Here is a 20,430-nt window from a genome sequence, read left to right as displayed (position 1 = left end):
GGAACAACGGATTTAAATGGAAACATAAAAATGAAGCCGGTTCTGTAAAAATAAAGAAAACATCATCAGCATTGAGCAATGCAGAAAATGGGCATCAGGCTCAATGGCAACTCATATACAAGGGCTAAATAACCTGCATCCGCCGACGTTACACATGAGCTATAAACCCAAGCACCACATAGGGAAATCAGAAGACACAAAGTGGTTCTGGGCATGAAAACTTTCATAGGAGCGCACAGAGAGACCATTTAAATGACTTGTCTCCAGAGGTCTCTGCTTTGGCACCAACATACATTCAACTCATCCTGCCTGCAAAACACTCGAGCCAAATACAGCCAAAAAATCGGAAGCAGAACGTCTCTAAACATCTGCCCATTGATTTCAATGGAAAAAACGGCATTCTGTACCGACAGGCTGTTTCTTTCCACGGCCGTTTTTAAAAACGCCTGCGAAAAAGTGCATGTCACTTTTTGAGCCATTTTTTGAGCCATTTTCCATTGACTATAGAAAAACAGCTCCAAAAACGGCCGTAAAAAACGCAGCGAAATCGTGAGTTTGATTAAAAAACGGCTGAAAATCAGGAGCAGTTTTCCCTTGAAAACAACACCGTATTTTCAGACACTTTTTAGTGTGTGAACATACATAGGCCCTGTTCACACTGAGTTTTTTTATGCGGAAGTCGCATCGGAAAACGCACCAAAAAACGTCCGAAAACGCAGAAAAAAACGCGTTCACGTCTCTGACCTCCCATTGACATCTATGGGAGGTACAGAAAGCGTGTTTCGCTGCGTTTTTGCCCGCGGCGCTCAATGGCCGCGGGCGAAAAATGACAAGCAATTCGGCAAACGGCGTGCAGGCAGATCAAAATCTGCCTCAAAATTCTAGACTGAATTTTGAGGCAGAATTTTCAGCCTGCAAAAAACTCTGTGTGAACATACCCTGAGTCACAGTCCTCCCAGTAAGTGTTGCAGTCCCCCCAGTAAGAGCTGAAAGAGGCTCTGTCACCAGATTTTGCAGCCCCTATCTGCTATTGCAGCAGATCGGCGCTGCAATGTAGATTACAGTAACGTTTTTATTTTTAAAAAACGAGCATTTTTGGCCAAGTTATGACCATTTTTGTAGTTATGCAAATGAGGCTTGCAAAAGTCCAAGTGGGCGTGTTTAAAAGTAAAAGTCCAAGTGGGCGTGTATTATGTGCGTACATCGGGGCGTTTTTAATACTTTTACTAGCTGGGCGTTCTGACGAGAAGTATCATCCACTTCTCTTCAGAACGCCCAGCTTCTGACAGTGCAGATCTGTGACGTCACTCACAGGTCCTGCATCGTGACGGCCACATCGGCACCAGAGGCTACAGTTGATTCTGCAGCAGCATCGGCGTTTGCAGGTAAGTAGCTACATCGACTTACCTGCTAACGCCGATGCTGCTGCAGAATCAACTGTAGCCTCTGGTGCCGATGTGTCCTCGCTCGTCCGACACGATGCAGGACCTGTGAGTGACGTCACAGCGTGATCTGGCAGAAGCTGGGCGTTCTGAAGAGAAGTGGATGATACTTCTCATCAGAACGCCCAGCTAGTAAAAGTATTAAAAACGCCCCGATGTACGCACATAATACACGCCCACTTGGACTTTTACTTTTAAACACGCCCACTTGGACTTTTGCAAGCCTCATTTGCATAACTACAAAAATGGTCATAACTTGGCCAAAATTGCTCGTTTTTTAAAAATAAAAACGTTACTGTAATCTACATTGCAGCGCCGATCTGCTGCAATAGCAGATAGGGGTTGCAAAATCTGGTGACAGAGCCTCTTGAAGTCCACACAGTAAGAGCCGCACTCCTCCTAGTAAGAACTGCAGTCCTCCCAGTAAAAGCTGCAGTCCTCCCAGTAAGAGCTGAAGTCCCCACATTAAGAGCCGCACTCCTCCCAGTAAGAACTGCAGTCCTCCCAGTAAGAGCCTCACTCCTCCCAGTAAGAGTTGCAGTCCCCCCCAGTAAGAGCCTCAGTCCCCCCAGTAAGAGCCACAGTCCTCCCAGTATGAGCCACAGTCCCCCCAGTAAGAACATTTCTATTTCTCTTCACACTGCTGCTGTCTCCCGTGCACTTGTAACTGCAGATCTGTACAGGAGAATGTCTGCCCAGCCTATGTGATCTGTGACAGCAGCGTCACGTCATTGTACACTGCCAGTAATCTGGGCCTATTCCACTGAAAAACCGGACACTTGGTTGTACTTCCGTAACAGCTGTAGACGCACAGGTTACAGACCCTGTTAGGGCATGTGGAAGTTTGTCGCACCATTACCACAGCGCGAAAAAAATAATTACAAAATATGTGTATTTACATGGATTTTTTTCACATTTTTAGTTTCAATTTTAAGTAGATACAATAAAAGACCGCAATTGCGCAAAACAAAAAAAAGTGTAAAAGTGTCGTGCCATAAACTGCATGCAAATTGATCCTTATTATCTGTTCTAATCAGAAAAATGGGCAGCAGGTTCATATCACACCATCCACACAGGGAGCTGGCTGTCACTTTACTGTATAACACCAACTCTATTACCATAGCGGAACCCCTGACATTTTTGGGGTTAGGGGGGTATGGTATTGCGCAATTCTTACTCAGCGCTATATTCTGGCCAAGATTTGTTAAGGTAGAATAGAGAAAAAAGGAAATAAAGCTCCTATGCGGGGCACTCCCGTTGGTGAGATGCTGCACAATTTGCGATGACGGATTTGATTCTTGGGATCCGATATGTGAAAAAGTTGAGTTGTGCCGACCACCCAGCACAACCTCATCAGGTGAGCCTTTATCTATCACCAATTCACCATTGCACCCACGGTCCAAACGTTATTACCCTAGGGGAGCGCCGGATATGTCCCATTTTTTGTCTCCATTATGCAATATTTTTTAAGGGGGTTTTCGAGCCCAAAAAAATCGATGGCCTATTCTAGCTGATGGGTCCGACTCCCGTGGCCACTGCCGATCAGCTGTTTTGAAGGGGCTGCAGTGCTCGTACGCGCGCTTCTTCCCCTATATTTCTTCTTGCTCCCTGTGAATCTTCAACAAGCATTTAGCAGTGATTTACAGATATTGCAGCCTTCTTCTCCCATTCACTTCAATAGGAGAAAAGACTGCAATACCTGTGAATCGCCGCTAGATGTGTGTCAAAGATTCACAGGGAGCAAGAAGAAATGAAGGGGAAGCAGCGCGCGTATGAGCACTGCAGCCCCTTCAAAACAGCTGATCTGCGGGGGTCCCCGGAGTCAGACCCCGACCCATCAGCTATTGATGGCCAATCCTGAGGATAGGCCGTCAATTTTTTATTGTCTGGAAAACCCTTTTAAAGGGGTTTTCCCACGAGGGACATTTATGACATATCCACAGGAAATGTCAGATAGATGCGGGTCCCACCTCTGGGACTCGCACCTATCTCTAGAACGGGGCACAACCCCGTTTTACCTCTGTGTGTCGGCTGATTTCCGACCATGAAGATGAAAACTGCTGATCTACGCTGTTTTCGTAAGCCCCATAGAACTGAATGGTAGTTACAGAAACAGCGTAGCTCAGCGAGCTACGCAGTTTCCGTAACTCCCGACCATAAAGTCAGGAAGTGGCCGGGAGTCAGCAATAGCAGACAAAGCTAGAACGGGGTTTAGGGGGCCCCATTCTAGAGATAGGTGCAGGTCCCAGAGGTGGGACCCGCATCTATCTGACATTTATGACATATCCCATGGATATGTCATAAATGTCCCTTGTGGGAAAACCCCTTTAACTTCTTTGCCAAGGATCTTTGAGCAGGATGAAAGTAGTCCATAAATACCTACTGTGAAAGTAATGGCTCTTGCTGCCCCCATAAAACTTTTTTTCATATACAAATATACAGGCCCTTTTGTTGATTCCATCCTGTATATACATTTCTTTGTAGATGCACTGGATATAAACAAATAGCCCGGCTCGTGCAGCCATGATCCCCCATCTCTGCAGCGGGATTCCTGTGTTTAGTTCAATAAAATGTACAACTTTTTTAATTTCTTTTTTTATTTGAAAAATAAAACATAGATAAAAAATATTTTACTGTATAATTATTAGTCATTAAAAATTATGCCATTTTATATCAAATGACAAAATGATTCATAATATAAAAGATAATTAAATTGTTTCTCATTTATTGTTAACTCCTTAGTGACCAGCCTATTTTAGGCCCTAATAACCAAGCAATTTTTTTTTCGTTTCCCGTAGTTGCATTCAAAACGCTATAAAAATGTTTATTTCAACGTCAACATAGCTGTATGAGGACTTGTTTTTTGCAAGATTAGTTGTTATTTTATAATGGCACCATTTTGGGGTAAATATAATTTTTGGGATTAACTTTTTTTTTTTTTTTTTGGGGGGGAATAGAAAAAGAACTGAAATTCCACCATTGTTCTATGCGTTTTAAATTCACGCAGTTCACTGTGCGACGTAAATAACATGTTACTTTTATTCTATGGGTTGGTACGATTACGGCGATACCACATATGTATAGTTTTTTTTATGTTTTACGATGTTTGCACAATAAAAATTTTTTTGAACTAAAATTATTTGTCTGTGCATCGTCGCTTTCCAAGAGCCGTAATTTTGATTGGTACAGTTTTGGGGTACATGGGACTTATTGATAAACTTTTATTATGACTTTTTTGGGGGGCAATGGAAAAAAATTCAATTTTGCCGTTGTTTTTTTTATTTTTTTTATGGCATTCACCCTGCGGTTTAAATTACATGTTAGCTTTATTGTTTGAGTCATTACGGTCGCAGCGATACCATATATGTGCACTTTTATTTATTTTTTTACACTTTTACTAATTAAAAACGCTTTTTATGGAAAAAAATGGTTTTATTTTTTTACTGTAATTTTTATTAATCATTTTTATTTAACATGAATTACTTATTTTTTCCGTCCCACTAGGGGACTTCACAATGCGGTTTCTAGATCGCTGCTATAATTCTTTGGTATACTTAGTATACCAGAGCATTATTGCCTGTCAGTGTAAATCTCTGGCACGTTCTAATTGACATATAGCAAGGGCAGGCCTGGGGGCCTTTATCAGGCCCCCGCCTGCCATGACACCTTATCGGAGGCCCGCGATTGCATTTGCGGGCCGCTGATGGGTAAGAGAGAGCTCCCTCCCTCTGTAAACAAGTTAAATGCCGCTGTCGATACTGACCGCAGCATTTAACGGGTTAAACGGCCGCGATCAAAGTAAACTTCGATCGCTACCGTTGTAGCAGGAGCCCGGCTGTCATCATACAGCGCATTGGGGCATCACTTTACCTACTGGGTCATACCACTACACCACTGATTATGGGTAAGCAATTGACGATGATTGTTTCAAGTTGTAGTCAAAATTAGGACACTCTATAAGCTTTTTTGACAGGAATTACTTATATTTTACTTTCACTTTCTTCACTCACATGAGTTTGTTTTTTAAGAGTGATCCCATTAACATCATACATTACTTGTATTGAAATTTCATTTGTCATGCATTGCCTGTATCAAACTTTTTATCAAAATATACTTCTATTGATGATGATCTAGTTATACATTGTGTTTTAGATTCTCATGTGTTATTTAATAAATATTTTTGCACTTCTTTAAATATCCTGATACTTTGGACTCTTTTTTTCTCGTGTTTATATGATATTGCTTGGAGTCCGTATCTCCGCAAAACTTTAGGTGGTTGAGATTTGTATCCCACCTTACATTGTTGTGTCCTGTGAGACTTCTTTTGTTTAATTAATGTAAAACATATGACTTTTATCCGTGTTCTATTCTATATGGGAAAGACTCGCTGGAAAACAGCATCCACTTCAGAGGGCTTGAACTTGTGATTATCCGGTTTGATGTTCTTGAATCTGTATTTACTGGTAAGCCTGATTAAGAAATATCTTTCTACTTCTTTCCTAGAATAAAAAAACATAGTATTAATATGGTAATAGTGGGGAAGCTGTATTAAACCTTGATATCTGGGCTATTTTAAGCCTTAGGGTATGTTCTCACGGCAGCGTCCGTAACGGCTGAAATTACGGGGCTGTTTTCAGGAGAAAACAGCTCCGTAATTTCAGCCGTCATGGCATGTTGAGGCGCTATTTCGCTGCGTCCTTTACGGATGTAAATGGAGCTGTTTTTCCATGGAGTCAATGGAAAACGGCTCCATTTACGTCTGAAGAAGTGTCAAGGCACTTCTTTGACGCGGGCGTCTTTTTTACGCCCTGCCTTTTGACAGCGGGGCGTAAAAAAAAATGACTGTGTGCACAGAACATCGTAAGACCCATTCTAATGAATGGGCAGATGTTTGCCAACGCTATCGAGGCGCATTTTCGGACGTAAATCGAGGCGTAAAACGCCCGAATTACGTCCGTAAATAAGCCGTGTGAACATACCCTTAAAGAGGTTGTCCCACAATGAACACATTAGGTGGACGTTCTGAGAGGAAATCAAAAGAATACTGGGGCGCAAGCATGGCCGCATCCGCATCGCAACCAGCCGCCGCCAGCCCCTCCTGCACTATAATTGTACCTGCATCTATAGGAAACAGGTACAATTACATTCATAAGCGCTGAATGGCGGGACACGTTCCGTGCCCCGCTATTCAGCGCCTTTCACTGACGTAAGCGGCGCAATGTCGCGCCACTTGTGTTGTTAAATGACAGGGCAAGGCAGCCTGCCAATCAGCTCTTTTCAATTTTGCAACGTTGAAAGGCACTGTCGGCCGGGCAGAGTGAGTTGCCCTGACACGCAGCGCCGCCTCGTTCAGCCCCAGCAGACCTGCATTGCAAGAAGATGGCACAGGAACGGGTTTAGGTGATTTTGTCAAGTTTTTTTTTTTGCTAAAAGCGTGAGGGGCTATATGTTCAGCACTATCTACAGGGAGGTAGGTCTGTATGTGAGGGGCTATATGTGCAGCACTATCTACAGGGGTTAGGTCTGTATGTGGGGGGCTATATGTGCAGCACTATCTACAGGGTGTAGGGCTGTATGTGGGGGCTACATGTGCAGCACTATCTACAGGGGGTAGGGCTGTATGTGGGGGCTATATGTGCAGCACTATCTACAGGGGGTAGATCTGTATGTGGGGGGCTATATGTGCAGCACTATCTACAGGGGGGTAGGTCTGTATGTGGGGGGCTATATGTGCAGCACTATCTACAGGGTGTAGGGCTGTATGTGGGGGCTACATGTGCAGCACTATCTACAGGGGGTAGGGCTGTATGTGGGGGCTATATGTGCAGCACTATCTACAGGGGGTAGGTCTGTATGTGGGGGGCTATATGTGCAGCACTATCTACAGGGTGTAGGGCTGTATGTGGGGGCTACATGTGCAGCACTATCTACAGGAGGTAGGGCTGTATGTGTGGGCTATATGTGCAGCACTATCTACAGGGGGTAGGGCTGTATGTGGGGGGCTATATGTGCAGCACTATCTACAGGGGGGTAGGGCTGTGTGTGGGTGCTATATGTGCAGCACTATCTACAGGGGGATAGGACTGTATGTGGGGGCTATATGTGGCGCACTATCTACAGGGTGAGGGGCTGTATGTGGGGGCTACATGTGCAGCACTATCTACAAAGGGTAGGGCTGTATGTGCAGCACTATCTACAGGGGGTAGGGCTGTATGAGGGGGCTATATGTGGAGCACTATCTACAGGGGGTGGGGCTATATGTGGAGCACTATCTACATGGGCTATATGTGGAGCACTAGCTACAGGGACTCTATGGGGGGCAGTATTTACAGGGGGCTCTATGTGGGGCAGTATCTACAGGTGGCTCTATGTGGGGCACTGTCTACAGGTGGCTACATGGGGGGGCAGTATCTACAGGGGTCGCTATGGGGGCACTATCTACCGGGGGCACTGTGTGTGTGTGTGTGTGTGTGTGTATGGGACCCAGTTTATGGTGCTATTATAATCAGGGACACAGTGTTATTATAATTAGAGGTGCAGTGTATGGCGCTATTATATTTAGGGACGTAGTGTGTAGCACCATAAGAATTGTATCTTCGTTTATAGGTGCAGAAATGTTTGAAAAGTGAGAAACTGAAAACAGCTGAGTGGAAAACTGCTGAACTGGTCTGTGGCCGGGAGAAGTCATCATAGAGGTCTGGACTGGATGGAGACGAAAAGAGAAAAAGAACAACTCACCAGTGAGTCACTTAATGTAAATGTTTATTCTGCCTCTAATCAGTAATGTAGTCACTGTATGATCTGCAGCGAGATGATGGGTGGTATGATGTTTTGGGGATTTTTTTTTGTGTGAAGCTGCTAGTGATGTAGAACAGCCGGGGGCGGGGCGCCATTAAAATTTTCGCCTCAGGCAGCAAAGAAGCTAGTATCGGCCCTGGGCGCAAGTGCGTAACAGCAATATGTAGACACAGGGACTAACAAGGAAATGTATTATTAATTCGTTGGACAACTTGAATGACCATAGCAATTTTTTTTATTTTTCGCTTGTATTGGACAAATGGGTCTAACTTTCTTTTTTAAGTAATTTTTGCATCTTTTTTTTTGCATAAAAAGTTTTAAACACCTAAAAAAAAAAACCCTATCCTGGTGGTTATTTTTTTTTATATAACATGGCCTATATAGGGTCCCTGCCTTGTGGGCAGAGTTTTACATATGATTATTGGGCTTCTTTATGTATTATGGACCCATGGAGGCAGTAGCAGTGCTGTGAGCGTAGTGTAAACAGCGATCAGGAAAGGCAGAAAAGCAGGAGATAACATTTCTGACTTCTATTGAGGGTACACAACCTATGGCTGCGCGTTATTCTACAGCACCCTAAAGACATGGCCCTGTATAATAACATCCCTTAAAGGGGTTCACCGGGCATTTTATATTGATGGCCTATCCTTAGGATAGGTCATCAAAATCAGATTGGTGGGGCTCCGACTCCTGGCACCCCTGCCAATCAGCTGACTGAAGGGGCCGGAGAGAACCACTTTATTTACCGCTGTAAAAAAGGAATATTGACAGGCATAAGGGGTAATACAGGCACAATGTCTCAGCATCCCCCAGTGCAACATCTGTTGGGTTCATCAACAGGGCGTACGTCCTGTTAATAATTATGGCGCGTGCTAACAACAAACAAGTAAGACCTGGCTTTTTCTACAACTTTTCTATCCTCAAAGTGATGGAAGAAGCGTGACTCTGAAGCCCCTCCTACTTATCCTGACATTATTATGTAGGTGCCTCATAAATATGGTGGGCAACCTGAACACCATTCTAGCCGAAAAACTTCCCCACAATTTCGTGCGGTTTATCAGCCGGAATTCTCTGCGGCGACCAGGACGCATACGCTGTGTGCTTTTACGCAGCGTATCCGCCCTGTGTGCATATACCCTTATGGGTAAAGGTCATGTTCACCCCTCTTACACAGCAGCAGCTCATCAATAGCTCTCGTCACCCTACGAACAGATCAGTTATTGGAAGTACATACCTTATTGGTCATATATATGCTGTGTGGTGGTCCTTCAACTTACCACTTGCAGTTGGTCTTTGAGTGTGTTTACTAGTTTTCCATATGAACTTCCAAGTGCCATGAGGTAGAACATGACGATGCTTTAGGAGAGAAAACAGAGTGATTCTATTAGGTGCACTGGTATACGGAAACATCTGATTTCTGCTAGAATCTCCACTTTAATTTCCATCAAAGACTTTATTCATCTCACCATGAAAGCAAGAACAAAGGTATCACGAAGGCCTGTGAAGCAATGAACTGCAAGAATTCCCTCGCGATTTTTGGTAGCGAATCAACTGGCGTGGAGATAGTATCCCAGATGTACACCTGGTTTCTAAAGGGACCACAGGCCTTTGATGGCGTCATACTGGAAAGTGAAAGGTACAGTCTAAGTGCTGACAGTCATAACAAGGTGGTCATTTTATATAATGGATCAGGCCTACAATATATATCGATCGCTTGTCCAGAGATATTTGATGAGTAGTGGCCGCTCTGGCTGGATTTCCTGAAAACATTATGATGAAACATTTCTTGTGTTTACAGCAGTTATTACATGTGGCGACCCTATAGGAATTGCAGCTGACTACCAGACACAGCCCATGGAAAAGAGTGTCGCTGTTTCTAGAAAACCGTTTTTGTAACTTTTTTTTCGCACCATGCACCTTTGAACCTTAAATGGTCCTTATCCTCTCAACTTCCTCTCTAATTCTATTTATACCTCCTGTCCGTTTACATTACACCCTTTTTTTTCCGCACTCTTACACCCGTTGATAAATACCCCAATTTCACAATGTCACGATGCATGTTTCCTGAGCTGTAGTATATACTGATATGGTTCTGCCCTGCCTCAGACATGTACTAATATTAAATTCCTCATTCTTTAACTAATTTTTTTTACTTTGTTTTTACTGTTGCTTTCTTACGTAGAAAATCTAATAAATGACACAAAAATAGTTTTAATAGAAAACCTGAAGATTATATTCTGATATTTATTAACAGCTAGGTAAGTTTGAGTGCATTTAGTATGTGGTCATTTGGATCTTCCCAATGTCTCTATGTTAACAGTGACTTGTCAGAGCACAGGACAGTAAGTGTTGTCATAGGGACCCAGAAGGAGAAGAACTGCAGGCTTTCAGCCCGTAACTTCAATCAATGATTTCACCTTACAGGAAAAAGTTATGGAAAACGTTGTTCACATCCTAAATGTTTTGTAAAGGGGCTGTTATATATTTTTGGTAGTTGACGTTTAACACCCCATTATTACAGCTGTAAAAAGTGTGTTTTTATACTTACGCAAATATGCTATACAGGACTGGCACCCAAGATATGGCAAGACCAAGGAATAACACCAGCAGGAAAAAAAAGTTAGCACTGGACGCCCGAAATGTCTGATCAGCAGGTCGGCAGTTGCTGAATAGTGTTAACTGTAGAGACATAAGTTGTATATATGTAACAGGTGGTTTCCTGTATCTACTACAAACCTTCTGACTGTTTCCTCCATTTTAACGCCCCTTTACAGAAGAAGAAAAACCGTCTTACCCTTTTCATATAGAATATGATGAAGTATTTTATTGTGTTGAGAAGAGGAAGCAATGGGCAGAAAAAGGTTCCAATCCAGCAAACTGTCTGTCCATAGATAATGTCCAGCACAAACTGGGGGACCATGAATTCCTGCTGGCCCCATAACTGGATGGGCTTACATGAACAGTGGTCAACAAATATTCTGAAACAATAACAATTAAGAAGATGCCTTATTTATTTATGTATGGGAAGAATAAAAAGAAAAAAAAACGTAATCCCTGTGAGGGCCTAGCTGCTTTCATCTGAAAATTCAAGTTTGACTCCAGTTAAAGGGGCTTTTCAGGAGTTAAACATTGATGGCCCACCTTAGGCTACGCCATCAATGGGTGATCAGTGGGGGTCCGAACACCCTGGAGTGAATGGGACTTTTTAAACCGGCCAATTTTGGCCGGCGCAACGAGCGCTGATTAACGAGACATCGTTAATCGGCGCACGTTTGCTCCTGTCACAAGAAGCTATGTATGGGGACGAGAGGTTGTTACTCCGATCGCTTGTCCCCATACATTATTATCATGTCGGCAGCGTGTCTCCCTGTCGGACGCAACGATAAAATGTAACTTTTTAAAACAATACGATCAGCAGATGAACAATCGTTTGCCCGATAATTACCCAGTGTAAAACCCCCTTAAGCTTCCGTATTGGCTCAGCTGCCCATACAGACGTGCTGACATGCCTCTTAAGAGTTGTAGACCCTTCATTCTGCTGATCGGCCAGGTTCCAGGGGAAAAAAACCTTTAACTCTGATATCCCTTGTCCCCCCATGTCACATGAACAGCTACTGTAGACCTATAGTGTAGAGACCTCAACAATGATGACAATGACAACGGGAAATAGGATATTAGGGTTAACTGCTATTAAAATTGCATTGTAGGATTTTAAGTTCAGTTAGGCTCTGTTCACATTAGTGTCAAGGCTTCCAATATTTACGGAGCCATGACAGCTATGTTTTCAAACAGATCACAACAAATGTTAACAAATTCCAAGTATTCATTTTTTTATAGCCATAATAGCTTTGTAGACTACTCTATTCTTGCCGTAAAATGAAAAAAAAAAAAACCCTGATAGAATGGATCAGCATTAATGTGAACAGAGCCTTAGCCTTTAAAATACGTAAGGAAATATGTGCTTCCCCTGCATTGCATATGGCCAAAATAAATCACGTGCACCCCAGAAATATACCAACATTTTACATACAAAACCCAAGAATAGTTTATACAAGGGCAGAAACCGTGCACACCGTTATGGAAATTCATTTTTTTTCCTTGTTATTCTTACTTCCGAGGGAAGTCCACCAGAAGTATCATCACCAAGACGGTCAAGAAATCGAAGATCAATAGTTTATACATCTCCTGACCAACACGCGTCTCCCAGCACTGCAGACACAAGATCAGAATGAAGAAGTGGTGGAAGAATTGAGTCCCCCATTGCAATGGAAGTCAACAATGTGATCTGCAGGTACCTCCATATATTTACATGGGATAATAAAGTAGCAATTTATTCATTCTGGCATGTTCCTTATATAGATATGGAGACATCTTGGCAGTGTGTATTCAAGGTCAACCAGGGGAGCACCTGAATATATTCAACCCCTTTAACCTCCATAGGACGGTGCCATTTTTTGAGCTTCAAATTTTAAAAAAATTTTATCAGCGTTTTGGAAAGTATAACTTGTTCGACATAGCTATATGAGTTTTGTTTTTTTCATAGGATATCCTGCAAATTCCGCACGTAGATTATTTTGCTATGTAACAGTAGATTTAATTTCTAGTAATTAAATTTTGAGGGACAAGAAATGCACTGCTTTTTTAAAGTTTTTTTTTTTTTTTTGCTGTCCTATAATAAGTGTATCTATATCTATATCTATATATAGTAAATCCTTTCAAAATACGAGACAGCACACCTTGATAGTGAAAAAAGTGGATTTATTCACCACATGCGACATTGGAGCCATGGGGCCTTTCTCAAGCATGGAGTAGGGCTGAAACGTCGCATGTGGTGAATAAATCCACTTTTTCACTACCAAGTGTGTGGTGTGCGGTCTCGTATTTTGGAGGATTTGACTAGGTATCTGGGGACACTGGTCACGTGTCCAAACGGGAATATTGCACCCTGACCGTACGTGTTTGGAAAACGGTGCTGCTTGTTTATCCCCTTTTTTTTAAAAATAGTATCTATATATATATATATATATATATATATAGATAGATAGATAGATAGATAGATAGATAGATAGATAGATAGATAGATAGATATGAGATAGATAGAGAGATAGATAGATAGATAGATAGATAGATAGATAGATAGATAGATAGATAGATAGATAGATAGATAGATAGATAGATAGATAGATAGATAGATATACCGTATTTATAGTACACGTTGTTACAGTTATGGGAAAACCAAACATGAGGATCCTTATTCTACCGATAGGTAAGGGCCCCAGAGTCGTGCATATATCATAAATGCCATAAAGGTCTATATATCCCTTTAAGATATCTTATTTACTTACTTTGTTGTCCTTATAATTGTACCCGCACATCTCACAAGGAGCTTTGTCTTCTGTATCTCCACAAGTGATATTGTTCCATAGAGAGTATAGCAACATTCCCAGACTGGCCAGCCGTAGAAATACACACCTGTAAAGAGAGAGTGACGGAGAATTCAAGTGCAATCTGCCGGCAAGCATTGTAGATGTTATTACAGTATAGGATGTGGCTCTAGTTTATGCCATCCTCTGTTATTCCTCCTAGAAATTTATGAATAAATTGACAACTCGATGTTACCACTGCCGTTGTCAAAGGGGCGTGTCCCTACACAGTCTGAGACTGTGAGCACTGATTGGACAGTGTCATTTGACAGGTCCTGCTTAAACTATGGAGAGAAAACCAAATATCAAAATAAAAGTTTGGGCACCTTTTTCCTGCCCGTTCCTGCTCCTTCTCGACATTAAAAGCATACTTAGGAACTCTTACTCATCACTTTTTCGGACACCTACGACATTTTTTGTTTTGTGTTAGATAAAGGTTGCATGGCCTTCAAAGGCAACTGATACATTTTTTCTTCTCTTCAGGAGAGTGTCAGGTACACTGTGGCATTGTTAAAGGGGTTTTTCAGGATTAGAAAAACATAATCACTTTCTTCCAGAAACAGCACCACACCTGTTCATGGGTTGTGTCTGGTATTGCTGTTCAGCTCCGTTGATGTAAATGGGGATGAGCTGCAATACCACACACAACCTGTGGACAGGTGTGGCACTGTTTTTGAAAGTGAGCAGCCATGTTTTTTTTAACCTGGGACAACTCCTATAAGTAGTGTTTGCTTAGTTAATAATACGGCGGGCACTACACCAGTCTCCCTCATTAGCACTCCCTATTTTTAGTATTACACCAGTATGCGTACATTTCCTGAATATGTCATGCAGTGTTATTTTCTTTTTATAATTGACAAAAAACAAGTTGACTTCTTTGGCATAGCAGGTATTCATTTTTTTACAGACCTGACTAGTGTCAGCTTAATTTCCATGCTAAGGTTGTACTTCTCCCACTTGATGCCGATATTGAATAGCAATGGCAGAAGAAAGTTGGCGGCAGTGATGACGATTGAGGGGAGATAGCCAGTCAGCAGTTCCCGGATAAAGCTACCCTTCACTTGTTCCTGTAAAAAGCACACATTGTATCAGCCAATTATAATTCTACATATGCTTTATAAAAGGGGTTCTCTGCTTTTATATACAAACACCCTAAAAAATCTTAAGGGCACATTTCTTAATAGTGGCAACATGTTACAAGGGAAAAGCAAGAGGTTTCCTTTGCGCAAATTACTACAGTGACATCGGGGTAACTACCAGTTGCTATGGGGTCCATCAGCTGGGTGCCCACCTCCTCTGTTAAGGGCAGTTAGTGATCATTATGTCATTGTCATAGTCAATGTAGATTAATCTGACTGATAGAGGCAGTGGAAGCTCCATAGTTTCTTAATATGAACACAACATGCAACATTCACAATGGTCTTGTACTCAAATGGTTCAAGAACTTTTACACTTTGAAGTTTTACACCGCCTGCAATATGTGAGCATACCCAGTTTGTAAGCACCCGGGCATAACACAATAACAACGCCAGGTAGTCAGCCAACCGTGTCACATAATACTAGCTCCTTTCTGTGCTAAAAAGTGTTAAACAATCTGAGCATGTATATTGTATGTATGTTCCCACCGATCCAAGCAGTATCTGCGATTCTTGTGTAGAACGGTAGATGCAATAGAAAGCGCCACAAATGAGGCCGATCACAATGAGGTTGAGGAAGACACGGATAGCATAAATCCCAATTCTTTGCTTCATGGTACGCTGTGCATGGAGACGCCTCATTTTCTCCTCTTCAAGATTAACCTGGATCAATTATAAACATAGTAAATAAAGAAAGAGAAAGTGTTGGCTGTATATCAGAAATAAAAGGAACAGCGGTGAGAGCTCTGCTTCCATCACACAAGAGAACATGTCAAATGTGTTTAATAAACATCAGTTCTTAAGGGTTGGTACAGGTCCAGCTCCTTCCAGTTCTGTTCAGCATCAGCCGCTGCAGGGGAAAAGTAGTATTATATGGTCGGCCATTTATGGATGTGTCCACCAGAGTAGGAGTCACTCCTACTTAGTGGCTCTCCTGCTCCGGCTCATAGAGGGGGATCCTGAGCAGTGGATCACCCCCTACGACATCCATATGCCACTAACAGAACATATGGTCAGGGGTTGTTTTGGTGAGACAACCCCTTTAACAATCTATGTTCAGCCTGAGTTTGACAGAATTGAATAACTGAGTACCTCGAGGCCTATATAAAGCCGATTGCATGCAGGTGAACATTAAAGGGTGGATGTGTGTACCTTTAAAGGGTAACTTAGGGTATGTGTACATGACCAATTTCCAGGCGTAATGGAGACGTTTTACGCCTCGAATTACGCCTGAAAAGACGGCTCCAATACGTCTGCAAACATCTGCCCATTGCTTGCAATGGGTCTTACGATGTTCTGTGCAGACGAGCTGTCATTTTACGCGTCGCTGTCAAAATACGGCGCGTAAAATGGCGGCTCGTCAAAAGAAGTGCAGGACACTTCTTGGGACGTTTTTGGAGCTGTTTTCTCATAGACTCCAATGAAAACAGCTCCAAAAATGGCCGTAAAAAACGCTTCGAAAATGCTGCGAAAAACGCTGCAAAATACGCGAGTTGCTCAAAAACAATCTGAAAATCAGGGGCTGTGTTCCCTTGAAAACAGCTCCGTATTTTGAGACGTTTTTGACTCTGCGTGTGAACATAGCCTAAACGTTCAACAAATGTCTGACATGTCATAGTGTACGGACTCAATAGAAAGTCTATGAGCCCGTACTCCGCTACATCGGCTTTCCGTAAAAACCCGAACAGAAACGAAGCAGCTGAGCGCTCACATGAGCGCTTCTGACGCTTTGTTTTACCGATCAGTGGGGGTCTCAGTGCTCGGACCCCCACCAATCAAAACTTCTGACATGTCACTACGACATGTCAGAAGTTTGTTGAACGTTTAGTTACCCTTATAACATTATCTGACATGTCACTGAGGCATATCAGAAGATGACATTGGTAGGGGTCTTTAGGTCTAGAATTTTTTCAGTACTATTGGAGAACCACTTAGACTGACTCAAGAGCTAATATCATAATGTAAATCTGAAAACTCATCTTGTGGTCAGACCTAGGGAACTTTACTCAAAGTCTAATTTACCTGAAAGGGGCTTTTCTGGAGATCCCCGACTGACTTCTTCTTGGCCGACAATGGAGCAGATTTGTATGAGCCATTTGGGACTCAGCATAGGAAATACTATAACTGCCAATTACAATGCACAATCACAATATGATAACTGAGCAAAACTACCAGTGACCACAGATATTGTGCCTACTACCTGTATAGACAGTCTGGTCACCAATACATGACGTCAACAGCTGGTGAGAACATCAGAACATGCATAAGACAGATCTTTAAAGTAAATGCGTAGCAGTCTGGAAGTGGTTTTACAAGTAGAACTAATTAGCATTGAATAACATTCAATAAATATAAGGACATTAAACACCTAATAGAAGAAATTCTACTGGATGCAACCAACGACATAAATACTTTAGAGGCAGGCCATGCTGTATTTTACTATGTGGTTCCCCTTCTCTATGTACACTCCTGAATGTCACCTATCCCAAGTTCCCTACTGGCTAGTGACACAAGGTTCCCGGATTTTCCCCTGTGTGTGCCTCAAAAAAAAAAGTAGAATAAGACGACAATGTTGGAACACATACCAACTGCAAACTGTTAGGCTGCGGCTACATGGCGACTTTGTGCCCGATGCCGGTCGTACTGTCAAAGATCGCTGTGTCTCGCTGCCTGGTAATGAAAGTGAATATGGTAGCTTTGCCACCCACAAGTTACAGCCACACCAAAGTCGCAAGGAATCCAAAACTCCTAGACTTTTTGCGATTGTCAGGTCATGGCAATGTGCCAGTTACAAACGACCACATTGGCTTTTATTACCTGTGATACAGTCAGCGCGAGACAGTGATCTTTGGCAATGCGACCTGTGCCACGGCCATATTCTAGCCTTATGGTGGAGCACTGGGCAGTGACAGTAGATTTAATAAGAACTGCTGACCTTTAACTCATATCGAATACTTCTCTGCTTCAGTTTTATAATCTTCTCATCTTTAATGCAGAAATCCCAGCCGGCAAACACCTTATCTGTATAATTAGTCATTGATGAATCTTCTGTTATCAAACTCTGCTTGAAACCTTGAACTGATCTGAAAAAGCAAGTGTGTTAAACATAATGAAAAGTTTTACCATAGGGGCTCATGCCCAACTGCCGTGTGCATGGATACACTACAAGGGCAAAAAGAGTGCCTGTGGGTCCATATTATCAACCCGTAGGCACTCTTATGGTGCCTCCATGAGGCACTCTATACTCGAATAGAAGCAATGCCCCTAGGAGAGAATAGCCATGTAATACTAGATGCCATCATTTTTTTGTGTGTGTTTTCATGTTAAATCAGTCCCATGGAGGTATATTATAATAATATATGTAGAATTCTATGGGTGCAATATTACAGATCTATACCACATATAACCATAATAGGCTGTGTACCTAAGCACTATATAGTAGACGTCATGGAAGGGTTAATTAGAAGAACTCTGGAACTGATTATATCGTATCACAACATGAGCAAATTACTATTGGTATTTGGATTATAGCAATGCATGTATCAGGATAACCCCACTACATGAATATTGTGCCTGTGCAATATCTGAGAATCAGGGACTAGTCCTTTCCTTGTAGGGCTACCTGAACTATTCCCAGAAATAGAGCTCCATTTCAGCTGGTTATTTAAGAAATATAATAGTAAATAGCAATTTAATCGCAGGTCTGCATAGAATTTGTAATTCGCCACTATTGCTGCATAGACCTTGCCAGCAGACTTTAGACGACTGTGGCAGCCTGTACTCTGTCAACGGAGTTCAGGCACAGGCTTCATAAAACAGCTTGTGTTTTGTGAGCGGCCTTGGGAAATCTGACATTTTTGGGCAGTGCTAAAGGCTTGGAATATGTAACTAATAAAATGTGGTTTTGTGTGGCACTCCTGCTTCTTACCTTACCTGACCACTGTCCATAACAGACTGAGAAGAAAATAAACCAGAGTCGTTACAAGATAAGCCAGAGGAATATTATAGGAAAATTCAGCCAAATTCACAGACGAATTCTTGTAGTATCCATAAAACATATAAGTCAATTCCATAAAACCCTGGAGGAAAAAAGTGCATTAAGTGTAAAAGGTACGTAAGAAAAAGCATAAAGAACGACTCCGGCAGGAAAAAACATGTCTCCTGCTAGCCCCTTCCTAAACGACTCATCTTTTACTTACTTTTCTTGATTTACCAGCCACCAGTTGCAAAACGTGAAGCTCCTTGATGCAAATCCCCAAATATTATGCTTCATTTATAGTACTGGTATGGTATCGTCATCTGTGGTCCTCTCAACCTCCCTATCTCGGGTGAAATCACAGCCTCTGCCCCCCTTTAAGTATGCCACTGCCAACTACAGGTCAGATTAGTAATGTACCTTATCATAAAATACCATTCAGTCTTTGATCTGATCCACATAGCCCCACCCATGAACAGTGATATTTCCATTGAGCTCCGCCCCCTTCTATTAAAGCCATTTTCCTTCAGGTTTGAAAACCGCAATAGTCATGGGAACATTTTTTGCAAGTTGTTTGACTTTGATAGAGTGTCTTTAATTTCTTTACTCCAATAATTTTAAGATTTTGTTACAATCACATCAAGACTAATTCAGAGTTAACAACTTAAAAGGGGTTTATAAGATGGGAAAGCTGTGGTTGCTCTCTTCTAGAAACAGCGCCACCTTGTCCACGGATTGTGTCTGGTATTACATCTAAGTCCCATTCAAGGGAATGAGACTGAGCCGCAATACTAGACACAGCCCATGGACAAGATTCTAGAAGAAAGCAGCCATGTTTTTCCAATCTCTTACAATATAAATAAAGATTCAGACAGGTATCATGACACATCAAACATTCATTATAATTAAAATGCCAACTATTTTCATGCTCACCGTTCCCATCAGGATGTCCATTATGAAGATGTAAAATCTTTCTAGTCCCTTTGGATTTGGATCATACTTGAAACAGATATCTATGAATAAAAATAATAACTTCTGTGGTGATCGCATTTGATTGAAGGCACATTATAAACAACTCCTATATCACTACAAGTTGTCTAACATACATCAGGGGTGGACATATTGAATGTGCACCTACACAGGTGCCCTTAGGTTAATGGGGGACCCTTTTTAAAGGAGCACTCTGGGGCAAAACTAATGCTTTCTATTCTGCATAGTGCAGGACCTGAGGGGGCGGTGCATGACACACCGCCCCCTCTCTTTGGTGCACTATGAGGTGTCATGTAGCACCCCCTCAGTACCTGCACTAGGCATAACACAGTGTATCAGTTTTTGCGAGTGTTCCTTTAATATTCACAAAGGTTGGACACTAGAGGTGACACATTGTTTCTCAATGGTATATTGTGGTTTAATCAGACTTTATGGGAAGCAGATTTGCATAAAATCCTGTTTGCCTGGATAGGCTCAGTTCCTGGATACAGTTGACTCTTTTGTGTTAGGCCTGATTTAGTGCCAAAAGTCTCATACTAGCCTTTATCCAACTACAATACTGTGTAACCATGGCAAAGAGATTAACCCCTTCCCTCTGCAGCCATAATTGGATTTTCATTTTCGCTTTTTCCTCCCCACCTTCCAAAAGTCATGACTTTTTTAAT

General features: G+C 42.1%; 1 protein-coding gene across 1 annotated transcript in view; it reads right to left on the bottom strand.

Annotated features, from left to right (window-relative positions):
- Positions 1 to 4,093: 4,093 nt before the first annotated feature.
- Positions 4,094 to 20,430, bottom strand: part of TMC4 (transmembrane channel like 4) — a 73,208-nt gene continuing 56,871 nt past the window's right edge. The window contains exons 5-16 of the mRNA XM_075839891.1: positions 19,709 to 19,788; positions 18,733 to 18,878; positions 17,735 to 17,882; positions 15,289 to 15,462; positions 14,573 to 14,730; positions 13,586 to 13,712; positions 12,352 to 12,449; positions 11,035 to 11,218; positions 10,789 to 10,919; positions 9,707 to 9,862; positions 9,518 to 9,596; positions 4,094 to 5,941 (exon numbers count right to left, since the gene is read on the bottom strand). Of these exons, the coding sequence (XP_075696006.1) occupies positions 5,900 to 5,941; positions 9,518 to 9,596; positions 9,707 to 9,862; positions 10,789 to 10,919; positions 11,035 to 11,218; positions 12,352 to 12,449; positions 13,586 to 13,712; positions 14,573 to 14,730; positions 15,289 to 15,462; positions 17,735 to 17,882; positions 18,733 to 18,878; positions 19,709 to 19,788 (1,523 nt within the window). The 3' untranslated portion in view covers positions 4,094 to 5,899. The remainder of the gene's footprint in view (positions 5,942 to 9,517; positions 9,597 to 9,706; positions 9,863 to 10,788; positions 10,920 to 11,034; positions 11,219 to 12,351; positions 12,450 to 13,585; positions 13,713 to 14,572; positions 14,731 to 15,288; positions 15,463 to 17,734; positions 17,883 to 18,732; positions 18,879 to 19,708; positions 19,789 to 20,430) is intronic.

The sequence above is a fragment of the Rhinoderma darwinii genome, chromosome 10, assembly GCF_050947455.1.
Source record: "Rhinoderma darwinii isolate aRhiDar2 chromosome 10, aRhiDar2.hap1, whole genome shotgun sequence".
Classification (NCBI taxonomy): Eukaryota; Metazoa; Chordata; class Amphibia; order Anura; family Rhinodermatidae; genus Rhinoderma; species Rhinoderma darwinii.
This window is presented reverse-complemented; position numbering and strand designations above follow the sequence as displayed.